This window comes from Carcharhinus amblyrhynchos, chromosome 34 (assembly GCF_965287045.1).
Source record: "Carcharhinus amblyrhynchos chromosome 34, sCarAmb.v2.hapA, whole genome shotgun sequence".
In the NCBI taxonomy this organism is placed as follows: Eukaryota; Metazoa; Chordata; class Chondrichthyes; order Carcharhiniformes; family Carcharhinidae; genus Carcharhinus; species Carcharhinus amblyrhynchos.
The window spans coordinates 1,154,315-1,168,876 of record NC_137357.1 but is presented as its reverse complement, the minus strand read 5'-3'; the positions used below and the strand labels follow the sequence as shown (position 1 = coordinate 1,168,876).

At 41.4% G+C, this 14,562-nt stretch overlaps 2 protein-coding genes across 2 annotated transcripts in view; both read left to right on the top strand.

Annotated features, from left to right (window-relative positions):
* The window catches only part of LOC145361209 (scavenger receptor cysteine-rich domain-containing protein DMBT1-like), a 100,426-nt gene extending 89,973 nt beyond the window's left edge, over positions 1-10,453 (top strand). Inside the window, exons 13-21 of the mRNA XM_080216848.1 lie at positions 55-369; positions 1,812-2,126; positions 2,626-2,943; positions 3,175-3,483; positions 3,816-3,932; positions 4,932-5,039; positions 8,098-8,208; positions 8,786-8,902; positions 10,407-10,453. Of these exons, the coding sequence (XP_080072974.1) occupies positions 55-369; positions 1,812-2,126; positions 2,626-2,943; positions 3,175-3,483; positions 3,816-3,932; positions 4,932-5,039; positions 8,098-8,208; positions 8,786-8,902; positions 10,407-10,453 (1,757 nt within the window). The remainder of the gene's footprint in view (positions 1-54; positions 370-1,811; positions 2,127-2,625; positions 2,944-3,174; positions 3,484-3,815; positions 3,933-4,931; positions 5,040-8,097; positions 8,209-8,785; positions 8,903-10,406) is intronic.
* LOC145361224 (scavenger receptor cysteine-rich type 1 protein M130-like) overlaps positions 1-14,562 on the top strand; it is a 253,499-nt gene that overhangs the window by 165,049 nt on the left and 73,888 nt on the right. The gene's annotated exons all lie outside the window — the stretch shown is intronic.

The window sequence follows — 14,562 nt, the reverse complement described above, 5'->3', positions numbered from 1 at the left end:
TTGATATAATTTGCTGCACTGTAACCACTGTTCTCCATGCCTTTATATCCCTAGATGAAAACTGGTCACTGAGATTGATGAATGGGGGAAGTCGGTGTGATGGGCGAGTGGAGATTTACTACAACCACAGCTGGGGCAGAGTGCAGGACAGCCTCTGGGATCTGAATGACGCTAATGTGACCTGTAGACAGCTGGGCTGCGGCGAAGCGGTAACCGCCTATAACAATTCAAAGTACGGAGAGGGTGAAGGGCCTGTGTGGGTGAATGATGTCCAGTGTGAAGGAAACGAATCGCATCTCCGGAAGTGCAGCACATTCTCATTGAACCCGCATCGAAGTGACAGCATCGGCGTAGGGGTTCTGTGCTCAGGTGAATAAACAGGTCACTTTTCCAGACCCGAAAAAGGGAAAAATATAATCTTGGTCAACGGGAAATATAATTCATTTTTTTTCCCCTGTGGAGAACGTAGATGAGATGTTTGACAATGAGGCGGGTATGCAGAACAGGACGACATTGCGGGGTTGGCGGTGGGGGGGGGGGGGGCTTGCGGGCTGGGGTGAACTCGTAGTTCGTTTGAACTATTTTGACACATTAAACAATTTTGCTCATTTCATAAGAACATAAGAACATAAGAAATAGGAGCAGGAGTAGGCCATCTGGCCCTTCGAGCCTGCCCCGCCATTCAATAAGATCATGGCTGATCTGTCGTGGCTCAGTTCCACTTTCCGGCCCTTTCCGGCAGTAAATTGAGACCAACATAAATAAAGTTAAGATCGGCAAGAGCGACTAATGTATTGATCAGAGGAGTGGGTTTCAACAGACAAGGAGAAAGGAGTGAGGGAGGTTTGAAGCTGGAATTCCAATACTGTATCCCTTTCGTTAATATCATGACCATTAAACAAGGATGTAGAAAGGTTTGCTGCAAAAAAAAAGTATCAGATGTGACGGAAATCGAAACCCTTAAGTGGATTCATTGGCGCTGGTTATCATGGACGCTTGGGCTGGTGGGCTTGATCTGTTGGGGCAGGATCAGTGGTGGAGAGAAATGATGTCTTTGAAAATGGCCATGATATTTTGAAGCTTTTTTTTATTGACTGAAGCGAATCCGATGAAGATCAAAGAGTCAGGGCTGGTGGTGGTGTAGGAGGGGAGCGGGTGGGAGTGAGTTCAGGTCTGTACGAGTGGTGGGTCCCTGCTGCTGAACTAGAAGGTGCACGATTATTTAGAAATGTTTTGATTGCATTCACGTTTTTAGATGCTTTTGAAGTTGAATTCATTGAGTAAACAAGGGGGCTTCTGGAGATTTTAGCAGCAATTTCCAGCACAGGTCGCTATGTGAAAGGTTACGTCTATTTCGTGGCCCTCTGATGCTGCTAAGCTATTTGATATTTGCAGCATTTTCTGATTAGTCCAATACATAAGTGTGAGCTACAAAAACCTGTTGAAAAATGCATGGCAAAAAAAATACTGAAAAACAAGTGTAAATAGCTGCTTAAAACATTGTTTGTGGAACAGCTAATTAACAGAATTACACTCTTAAGTGTGAAAGGAAAGTATACCACTGAGAATGGGTTAGATACAATCCGTAAAACGTTAGAGAGTTTGTTAGGAATACCTGAAATATATATTTATACACGACCTTTCTTATTTTGTGTAAGATGGAACAGGTGTCCTACTGCATAGATTCATTTAACTGTCAACACCACCTAACATATAGGTTTACATTTAGATCTATATTATCCAGTAGTTTCAATTTAGCAGTGAGGTTAATGCATTGAAAGTATAACATGACACTGTATATTTTCTATTAGGACATAGGCAGTTAAGGCTCTCTGGTGGTGGAAGCCGATGTGCTGGGAGATTGGAGATCTATCACAATGGGATCTGGGGCTCAGTTTGTGATGATTCCTGGGATCTGAAAGACGCGGATGTGGTTTGCAAACAGTTGGGTTGTGGAAATGCATTGCAGCTTCCTCTTCCCACTTCGACTGGACCAGACACAGACCCAATTTGGTTGGATGAGCTGCAATGTACTGGGAATGAATCATTTCTCTGGGAATGTCCCCATGCACTGTGGGGTAAACACGACTGTAATCATAAAGAAGATGTGAACATCATGTGCTCTGGTAATGACCCCATTTTCTGCAGTTATTAATGAAACTTCATAAGTCAGATATATTCCTGAATAGCAGGTGAACAGCGGTTACGAAGGTCATTCGGCCAAACCCTGTTTGTGTTATTTGTTCTGGACTGAAATATTGACAAATGAGTGGTCCAGTCTGTTTTGATGTGTTCCCTTCTGTCTCTTTGCCGCTCATTTCCTATGTCAGTGCATTTTTAACCCTTAATGTCACGTGTATCCAGAGACCTACTTACCAAACTCTCTCTAATTAGCACATAAAGCTCCTCTTTTTCTCCATCACACAAATATTTCGATTGAAATTCAATGTTGCTTACTCGTGGTTATATCGTTTGATTTCAGTTGTGTATTTTTTTTTCCCTGTGAATGTTGTAAAATAGTACCGGTAAACCATGAGTTCCACTGGCACAACATATATTATACATTGCACTCTGAATACAGAATTGATCATTGAATCAACTGGATATTGCATATCTCATTGACAGAGCACAAAGAGCTGCGTTTGGTGAAGGGAACACATCGCTGTGAGGGGAGAGTGGAGGTGCTCTATAATGGGACATGGGGAACAGTTTGCTCGGAGAAACTGGATCGGCATGATGCAGCAGTGATCTGTAAACAGTTAGATTGCGGCACACTCGTTTCCATCGACTATTATGCTGGTTCATTCGGAGTAGGATCAGGACCGATTTGGTTGGATGAGATGGAATGCCTTTCACACGAGTCGACCCTTTGGCAGTGCCAGGCGGACCCGTGGGGTCAACACGACTGTGATCATTGGGAAGATGCAGGTGTCGTTTGTTCAGGTAACACAATCAGTCATTCTGCTTACAGGTGAGATTTGAAATATTGATGTAGCTCATGGAGTCAACATGTTTGTCTTATCAACAGAGAGAGATACACCGAAACAAGAGCAGGAAAACCTCAACGGCTGCAAACCAGAATCAGGTTATTTCACATTGTTAATTTTAAAAAAATGCATTTGATTCGTCATTTGAGCTATGCCGTGACTGATGTTTTTTTTTTGACCAATTTAGGGCGAAGTTTGCGTTTGGCTGGCGGTAACACGAATTGCTCCGGGAGAGTGGAGATATGGTGTAATAGAACCTGGGGCACGGTGTGTGATGATTCCTGGGATATGAACGATGCCAGTGTTGTCTGCAGACAGCTGGGCTGTGGCTCTGCTCTCGAGGCCACAGGAGGGGCCGCTTTTGGGCAGGGTAACGGTACTATCTGGCTGGATGACGTGAAGTGTACCGGAAGTGAATCCTTTCTGTTTGACTGCCCTTCATCATTAGCTCAGTCTGACTGTGATCACAAGGAAGATGCCAGTGTGATTTGTTCCGGTAAGTGTCCCACTGAGCGGTGTGGTTTGGGACTGTGTGACGGTGGTCCGTCCTTGCTTTCTGAATTTGAATCATGTTTTCAGATATCTTTCTAACCATCAACCCAAATAATTGTGTCTTTTTTCCCATATCTCACCAGGTCCCGATTTATCACCAACACCTTCAGGTATTTCTTATTAATAAATAATATTAACAACTCATGTTAATTTTATGTTCAGATGCACAACTGGGGCATATTAACATTGGCAGAGTTTTGTCAATTGATAGTCATGTAGGCATTAAGAAACAATGCGGAACTTGACCTGAACATACTTTCTTGAATATTTCATTAGGTCATGATGATGAAAACACTTCCATCCCTCTGGTGATCTGCATATCACTCGGTGTCCTGTTGATCTGTGAATTAATCGGCCTTTTGGCAGTAATGAGGAGGAGATCAACAATGAAAGGTAAGGCTCGAATCATATCCCTGAACTTACACTGAAACATCAATAACTGTTTCAAACCCCCGAGGGGATTCTTTTCTACGCTGGTTCCCGCAGAATGTCTCCTGTCCATGCAAGAAACAAATTATCCAGCCAATGGTTTCTTCCAAACTGCTTGGCAAAGAGCGAAACATAACATTTAAGTGAGGGATTTATCTACATTTATATTCCTGGTTCATCCACTTGTCTCTGAGACTCGAAATGCGTTTCATTGTTCTAAAAATAATCCAAAAATTTGAATTCAAACACGTTGCACTTTGAGATTAGTAAATATTTGGTAACTTGTATTTCAGCTCAATTTACTATCTGTTGCAAACCTGTGCTTCCCGAGTTATGTCCAGTGTTAACCTCTCTAACCGAATTCAATCCATTTTGAGATGTGATGTGATACTTTTTAAGATGAATTTCCCCAACCATTGTCACCCCAGCAAAACCAATACTGGAGAACTGCAGGTTCAATGCTGGATGCACAGTGAGTAGCTTCACTCTTTCTGAGGCAGAAGCTTCAGTTTTGGGTCCTGAGACCACAGACAACCTGCGAAGTACTTCCAAGGCAATAATGTCAGGCAGTGGGGGAAGGATAGATTCATATTTGTTCTGCTGGCAAGATGGCGATCTGTTCGATATTAAAACGTGTTTAAGGAATTTGGTGAAATATTGCCTTGTGTACCACTAGTTTTCAAGAGATAAACAAAATTACAGCCTCTATCTGAACGTGCACCGAGTATTCTTGACCGATATCTTATTTGCCGACTATATTGGCTGTAAATGATTCAGTTCCTCTTGTGATGAGGCAGTGGTATCATCACTTTATTCATGATCCAGAGTAACAAGGAGAACCTCTCCAGACCATCATTTTTTTGCCTCAGCAAATAGTGAGGTGTGAAATCAGTGCCAATGAGGAACTATATTTCTCATTGTAAATGTAGCAATATACTAACAGTCTCAATCCCCCTGCATCAGGACCTTCAACTGGCGTCAGGGATCCACCTTCTGGTTTGAACCAAGCCATTTATGAAGAAATAGATGACATTCCGCCTGGCAAGGTTTCCACTCATTCCCGTGTCTCAGGTTCGTATTTTTAGTTCATTTCAAACTCAATGGACACTGAAAACTTCAGGTTTCCCTCCCTTAGCCGTCAGTGCACTGATTGGTTGATAACACTATTTCCTCATCCTTGAAATGGAAAGGAGAATTATCACAAAGCATCAGTTGGTTTTAGAGGATTAAGAGGTTTGAATAGATTTCCATTCTCCGTTACTGTTGAAGAGGGTATTTTGTCACCTGTGTAAAAATAGCGAGCAGATTAGTTGTTTCCAAATTCCAAATAGGCTACTCCTTTCGACCATCAAGGTTCAGTTTTAAATCACCATGGATACACTGTTTGATTGAACATAAATCAATTGATAACATTACTGCTGATATTGAATTACAGAAACAGTGTTATCTGAAGAAATGCCTGGAGTACAATAAGGTTTTTTTTTCCCCTCATATTGAAAGTCTTAAAATGACTTTCAGCCGAAGCAAGGACAACATATATTTTCATAGAACAACAAGAAAAAAAAAACCAATGCAAACACGTGCAAAGCGGGAACAAAAAAGGATAGCGCGTTTGGAGAGGGTGGGGTTTGGGGGAGGTTTGTAAGGGAGGTGACGAACAGGGAAGGGGAGAGAACACAATTAGGTAAGTTGGCAAAGACGATTAAAACAGTGATTCATAGGTTGTTAAATAAAATAATACAGTATACAATGAAAGCAGAAATAATTTTGGCAATTCAGAAATACTTCACGTGCTTTCGACAAGGACTGTTTTAATAGCAATCAAAAATGTTGAAATGGCAGAAATATTAAACTTTTTTTCTGCAGATTGTATCATGATGACACTTAAACATGTGACGGCAGAGGATTTAAATAGTGATGGTAGATTTACAAAAAAAAAGAGCCATTTGCACCAAACACATTAAGATCTTTTTTTTTTCATCCATGCATTTTCAAAGAAAATTCTAGCAGAGGGACCATTCCAATTTTTCACTGAATCATTAGTAAGGAGTGTAATTCCACACTACTGATGGAGAACAAATATTGACACCGTGATCAGAAAGGGAAAAGGAGAGTGTTTTGGAAAGTATACATCAATCTGCTGAAATTTAATAGCAGGGACATTAATCCAATTCCGACAGAGTGAGGGAAAAAATATCTGCATGTCAAAAATTATAAATTATAAAGAACAATCAGTACATCTTTCATTACCGGATCTCTCACATAATAAAAGCGTGAAAATCGTACGAATGGCAACTGGACAATTATGATTAACACCATAAATGCATTCTTCCAGTTGTCTAAAATTCGTTTGTGCAACAACAAACTCATACACAAATGAATGGGTACAGAATATAACGGTCAGCTCCATTTTAGTCCATGGCAATCTTGCCTCTGACTCAGATGTTTCCAGGTCCAAGTTCCATTCCAGAACTCGGTCAAGTAAATCAAGTCTGACACGATTTGCAGTGCTGAGAAGGTGTTGTACTATTGGTGGTATGACATTTCATAGGAACTATCATCCATGGCCAATATTCCATTGAGGGTAGACCTGAGCAATACTTACCCCTTGAGAAAATTGACAAAGTGACGTTCCATGTGTCCTGTTTTTATTACTTTGTCGTCACTTACAGTGGAATAGTGCAGCACCCAAAATGTCTTCTGCTTTTATACTTTGCGACAGTGAATGCACTTAAAACATGCATCGCTAAGGAGAATTAATCAGATAGGCAGTAAATTGCACTATATATAAGTGTTTCCTCCGTGTGCACAGAATCATGGGGCAAACTTAAAATTAGAACCACTTTGCTGTAATAATCTATTAAATTATGGGGTAAATGTTTCTATAGGCGGAAGAAGATTATAACTGGTGTTCTACACAAATGGGTACTGAAATCACATGTTTATGATTTATTGCAATAACTTAAGGTTTACCATCACATTTTAACAGTGGTAGTAAATTTTGGTGGTCAGACAAGTGCTGAAGCAATTTACAAGTGAAAGTAAACACACTTCCTGTGAAAGTCATACGATTGATAAATGAAACTCAACAAAAGCATCAGACAAATTCAAACACGTTGAGAAAGAAATGCAATTCTACGTATTACAGTGGAGTGCAAAATAAACGAAGTAGCTCAGAAAATGTACTAAAAGGCAATGGTCCAAAAATGATTTGATGCAGAATGTTTAAAAAAAATGTTGGGTGAAGTGAAAACAAACACAAAAATTCATTTCTAAAGTAATCAAAAGAGAGAGAAATGTTGGATATCTCAGAAGTGCTGGAGAGATAAACAAGTCCAAGGGTGCGTGTCTATGACCTTTCTTCATGCCACTCCTGCTGACTTTGTCTAATATTTCTGTGTATTTTCTGTGTATTTTCTGTCCTGTTGCCAGCATCCAAAAAGTATGTGGCGTGAATTTAAACTCAATATCTCGGGTAAAATGACGTTAAACATCAACCAGATAGTGGAGTGGATTGCATGTCTCTGAGCATGATGTTATTCAAAGGCTACAGGAGTCAGGAGAGGTTCGAAAATAATTCACAAGAATGTTAGCAGTATTGAGGACTGAGATTTATCCAGAATGACTGAACAGAATGAAAATAATACTCCAATTTAGATTATTCAAGCCTTTTTTTGTGTCTTGCCTGCGACCTCCATGACTTATTTTCACTACTGATGGATTTTCATCTCTGGAGATAAAAGACAGTGAAACAATATGGAAGTGGGAAGGGATTCTGTATCAGAAAACCTTGTCCACTGACCCAGCCGAAACAGAGTTGTTCTTCACATTATTTTCTGTTCACTGATATCTCAGACACTGGACTGTTCAGAACCAGAGTTACATCATTAATCCATCCATAGTTGCCCCAGTAATGTGACGCTGGCTCTTCCCCTTAAACCACTGCAGTCAGGCTGCTCACTGTTCTCCCAAACTGGTGCCACGATCAAATGTCAGGACATTGTCACAGTGGCGTTGAAATTGTTGTGATGTCGACGTCGACTTTCTGAATCGTTCTTTATCATCATAAAAACGTAATGAAACAACCGCAGACAATTTGCCTAATAGCCAATCATTTTGTGCTTACCAGTTTCTTCAAGCATTGACTCCTTCAATCAGATTGAATATTACACCAGTCACAGTTTGGGAGACACAGATCCTGGATCAGAATATTCTGAAGAGGATTCCTCCTCTATTCAGGGTAAGTCGAAGTTCATATCCTACCATTTCCTTCCGAGTCTTCTCACTCTGTAATACCTAAAAAGCTTCTGAAATCTCCAAATGTGTACACAATGACGTGCACACCATGAAATGACAGTGCCAAGTAGCTCAGATATTTCAGCATAATTCAGTTACAGAACCTCAAAGCCTGAAACAATGTCTTATGGTAGTTCCCAGAAATTTAAATGACGTTTCCTTCCTTTCGAAAAAAAACATTTTAACGTTTTTCTTTTTAAACTTCCATGCATTTCCCAGAAGTATTTTGGGCTGTGAAATGAGTGTGGGTTTAGGGGATTGGTGAATCATTAGCAAGGTGATTATATTGAACGAAATTTTGAATATACTACGACAAAATTTAGCCTAATAACTCTATGCGCCCAAACTCAGTGATTTCCACGCCATGAGAGATACAATTCTTTCTGACCCATAATTGTTGAGATAATAGACATTTAAGGGTATGATTCTAACTGTCCTTTATTACTAATTAATTGCTATTATCTCTCAGCTATATATTGCTATAATCAAACGCGATTACCTCTCAGCTCCTGCTTTGACAGACTATGACGACGCTGAGACTGGAACCATTGACTCCCAGAGTGGGCACTTGCAGCTGAATCGGAGCCCTGACGGTATCTTCACTTTGACAAGTTCCAGCGGTGACCTCGGCACTCTGGGTGAGATAAATCATTAAATGTTCCGTTTTGTAGAAATTCGATTGGGATCAGTACAAAATAATTTGACAAGAAACTGCGACAGGGGAAGGCCGTTCAGCCCCTCGAGCCTGGTTCACCCTTCACCGGATCATGACTGATCAGACATTCATCACATTGACTCTCTTCCCCCTTCCCCGTCACCCTTGATTCATTTATTCATCAACAATCTGCCTATCTCAGCCTTAACTGTGCACAGGGACTCTGTCTCCACAGCTCTCTGTGCCAAGATGCACCACCCACTCAGAGGAGAAAATCCTGTAAATTTCAGTCTTATGTTGATGTCCCTTAATACTGAGACTCCTCAGTCTGGCGCTAGAATCTTTAATGGAGACGGCATCCTCTCAGCGTTTACCCTGTCAATCCCCATTACAATCCTATGTTTCAATGAGATCACCTCTCATTCTTCTGAATACCAAATGCACGTAGCGCCAAACTATTTAGACTTTCCTCCTAAAATTATTCCCGCATGCCTGTTCTCATCATTTAGATTTAAAGAACCCTTTATATTCGACATTTGGATTGAAATGAACCTTTAAATTAAATGACATCATTCCATCAAGCTCAGTCCTTGTGACTCCATGTTTCAGGAAGCTCCAGACAAGGTCACAGTGAAGGAGCTTTCTGTTTTTGTCCCATAGCTTCTGAAGCTCCATTAATCCTGCTTTCTAATGAACTAGCTCCAGCTGAGGGGCTGTGAAAGCTTGTTTTCAACCTACCATTAAAATTCACCCAATCAGAAGTGCAATGTTTAGTTGATCACTAATTTAAGGAACACACTTGACTTCAGGTTGAAAGTTAGAATTTCATGGATATTACCAGGAAATCCCGGTCACTTTCTGATGTCCTTCATGGAATCCCAATGCTGAGAGAACATTCTGAGTTGGTTATCACTTCCGAATATTACTGCAGCCTCCCGCCCTCTTGTGTGGAATATAATCGCTCTGGTTTGAAGTGAATTCCAGTCAATCAAATCATAATTTGGCTTTGGTTCCTGCCGCGAATTGTATTTAACAAAGGAGATACCTTAAGCCCAAATTTCACGAAAAGTGTCTTTACCCCCACAGTACTCAGTAGATCCGCATCGATCCCGTCTGATGCGTTCCTGTCATGACAGCTAAGTAAAATATTGCTGTCTGTGGCATCAGCACGGCCACTTAACCGCCATTGGACAGTGACCATTCATCTCCGAAGCATACATTATAGTGTTAAACCGTATTTTATGAGATTTTCCAATGGGAATGCCGCAATGTAGGGATGTGACCTGTCCCACATGGTTTCTGCTTTGTGACTTCCTGCAGTATTTTCAGTGGTACATTTCATTGAGAGTATCGGAGGCAATGTGCAGTGTGTATTTGATAGAAAGAAACTGCCAGTTGAACTGGAATATAATACAAGTACTTGTGAAGTGTTGACCTGATGGTGGAAATGTTTGTCATTCTCACTCATTTTTATTTTACCGTTTCAGATCATCGTCATCAACAAAAGCAGGATGTGATGTCCTCAGACATATGACTTATTTAAAGGGGACGCCCCTTCACTTTTCCACAAATATCGCCATGTTGAATATGCTGTAACTCCAGATATAAATGTTGCTGTTGTGTAAAATTAATTGGATAATACTTCATGTTGAGCTTGATGAATTATGATTTCTCTCTTTGCTTTGCATGAAAAAAAAGAAACGTTCCATTCAATGAAAAATGAAAAACAACTTAGAATGTATTTCGAGCATTGCACTGTCCATATTAAAGCTGTTACATCGCATTGCATTGTGGAACAGAGCCACTATTATGATTCAAAATTTGATGCAATATTTGCCAAGTGCATTTGAAAATTATTTTGTAAAAAACTTTCCTTCTTATGCTATTAAATAAAGATTAGAACAGATAAATACATGGTTTGGTTCCGTTATCTTCATTTACTGTAATCTAGATTGTCACTGAAGTGGGGGGGGGGACTGTACACAGCATTCCCCCAGCAACTAAATACAACACGATATTGTATCCCAGCACTACCGCCAGCACTCGGGAACATTGAGGGCTCCGGGAGATGTGAAGATGTTAGTCAGATTTCCAAGTTTCCTTCTCACTTTAATTCCTCAATCCTTATATCCAGTAATCCATCAGTTTTCATTTAATCCAGATAGGCCTCTACACTATCGCCCGACAATTCTAACCATCCTTCGGCTGTTACGGTCATTAAAACAGAAATATGCATCAGCTGAGACCGTAATTTTATAAGTGCATAAATACAGGAAGTGTTGGTAAAACTGAACAATTTAAACACAATTTTCCAAGGGGAGATTAAGAAAGGAATGTTTAAATGTAGACCCATCTCACTGGCGCTATTTTCCATCTATTAACGTTCTGTATTCCTCTATGTGAGGTCCACAACTTATTTTCAATGAGACATTTGAAAAGTGAGTTGCAGATTTGTTTGTCCAGTGACGACCACTTGATGTTGGGGACAAAACTCTAACTGCGTGGTATCAGGAACTATCTCCTCCTGGATCATGCCTGCCAACAACTAACAGCAAGCAATCCATCCAGAAAGCCTATTCTTCATGATATTATTCGGATCTAAACAAGCAAACGCCAATATGCTCGCTGCCCACCAAACATGCACAACCCTCGACCTAATCTATCTCAATTTGCACAACACTCAGAAAGCTTGGCATCATCCATGAAAAATTGGCCAGCTTGAGTGACGAGCCGTCGATCAACTAGATTCTCCACTCATCCCGTCCCATTGCCTGTAGTGTGCAGCGTTTAAAAGATGCACTGCAGCAATGCAACATGGTCAATTCCACAGCACAGTCCAAACCGAGAAATCTACCAGCTAAATGGACAAATTTGCAGAGATATCGGGACATCATCACAAATCATTATCTCTCCCAGCCACTCACCATCCTGACGTGGAAAAATATTGCATTTCTTTCACTGCTGGTCACGCAAAATCATGGAACTGCCTCCAACCCCCCGCCCCCCACCCACCCCGAGCAGGAGCTGCACCGTATCGACTGCAGCAGTTCAAGAACACAGTTCATAACAAATTCTCAATGTCAGTTACCGATAGGCAGTGTGTGCCAGCCGATACAAGAAGACCATCACATGCAAACAACACCTAATAAAAAACATTGCTGCCCGACATATATATTTCCAAATGCAATAATATTTACTCAGATTTCACTTATCTTCCAGAATGAACCACATTTTTCAACATTTCCAGTAACAGAGCTTTAAGAATGTCTGATTCATGCTGATCCTCTGCTGATCTGTTAAAACCAGAACACTGAAACTCATCCATATCACCATTCCGTCAATGCTGATGGACTCAAATCAATCCAATCGCTTTCTAACAACACTATGAATCTATTCGCAGCCTACACTGGACTGTACGGAGTGAAGGAAACTGATCACCATCTTTCCAAGAGCAATTACGTTTCCATAACAACTGTTGAACTTGTCAATAATTCTCACACCTCGAAATATAATAATCTTTAATGCTGTTGAATGTTTATCAGTTTATTTATTGATGAATTTACTGTGAAATCCCTCTGATCGCCACAGTGGGGCGCCTGTCCAGGTCAATGCATCTAACCAGCCCGTCTTTCAGAACACGGGAGGAAACCGGAACACTCGAAGGAAACCCACGCAGACACTGGGAGAACGTGCAAACTCCACAGATAAGTTGACTCAAGCTGGGAATTGAACCTGAGTCCCTGGAGCTGTGAGGCTGCAGTGCTAACCACTGTGCCACCCTTAATAATAATACAAATGCTATTATTAATAATATTATCCATCATCGTTATTGTCGACGTCATTACCTTCAAGATTATTCAGCAATATTAATTTTCTCAGGGCGGTACAGTGGCACTGCGGCCTCACAGTATCAGGGATCCAGAGTTACTTCCGGTCAGTGGAGGTATAATGGGGTCCACGTGACTTCCACCTGCCGTTGATGAAACAATTGCCTATTCTGACTCCTTGCCTCTACTTGTCCTCCTGAATGAAATTGTTCTCAGCTGTAGAACTGAACAATGTGAAACAGAGTTTGTTCGCTTTCCAGACAACTGTTTGATCTTACATGACATTTGTTTGCGTGAGGAATCACACAATGCGCCATGGACTCTCGCCGCAAGCTTGAAGGCCTTGAGCAGTGTAGCACTAAGGTAAACCTCTTTATCAATATGGAAATGGAGTCCCCAGCCCCGAACTCATCAACAGGTGAACTCTCCAGCTATGGGAACGATCGCACACACACGAAAAAAACTAAACATTATGGGGCAACCAACACATGGGCTTCACCAGATATTGTGTGACTCACACTTCAATGTGTTCCCCAATACGAAACCTGAATCCCGACTCTCGCAAGTGCGCAAGAAACAAACAAAACACGGACTCCCAATATTTGTGGTGCGGATAACACGAATTAAAACAAATCCTCTGTTTCCCACCGAACCGACCCGCTGACTCCGATTTTATTGGCCCTTGGACCCGACAACATGCTCAATTCGACCTCTGGACACCAACATTGAGAGCACCAACCCGGATTTTCCGGCTCATCTACTTTCTTCCGGTCCCTGCTTGCTACGCACCGTCTCCCTCTTTCCCCGACACGCACACTCCAAATGCACTGGCTCTAACACATCCATCCTTCCCTCCAGCAGCAACTGACCAAATGTCAGAGTGAATTTCACCTCTGTCTGCCGATTTTAGAAACTGTCCCGGTTGATGAAGATTTTCCTTGCGCACTGCAAACCCATTCTCCCCAATATTCGCTGTGATCAGTCAGCACGGTGTTGGAACAGTGAAAGAAAAGAGAAAATGATTGTTATAAACAGCAAGATATGTTGGTTCCTGGAAAATTAAAAGACAGCACAGGCAAGAGAGCAACTTAACTCCAAGAATCTTGCATGGAAAGATTTACATGAAAGACAGTGCTGTTAATGTACGCAGAACTAAACACTGAGAACAGGGAGAAGCGAAATGTTTCCAAATGCTGATAGCTTCTGGGACACAAAGATGTATTTGCTGTTGACATGAAGCTTGAACAAGTGGGAATTCTTATTTGAGGTAAAGGTGTTATGGAAAGGGGTGAAGTGGGTCACTGACATGGTGCTAACGGTGACGATAATGGGTCTGGATGTGACTTCAGATAACGGCAGCTTGTGATGGTTGTTGTGTGGACCACAGTCTATTGGCTGATCAGAAAGGAATAAAATTCTTCCTGATTGGAATAGGACATTTATCAGAACAGAGGTAATGGGTCCAGATCCCCCATGTTTTTATCATTAATAGTAATATTAGCAGCAGTATAATTGAAACAACAATCATAGAATCACCACAGTGCAGAAAGAGACCATTCGGCCCATCGAGCTTGCGAGACAACAACCCTACCTGCGCCCCATCCCTGTGACACATATTTAACCCGCCAATCTGTCCGACACCAACCGGCAATTTAGCAAGGCCATTCAACATAACCCGCACTGTGGGATGAAAACTACGCAGTGAAAGGGAACTCACACAAAAACGGGACGATGTGCAAACCCTACACGGTCACCCGGGACCACAATTAACTCTGGATCTCTGGTGCTGGGAGGCCTCAGTGCCACTGACCGCCCT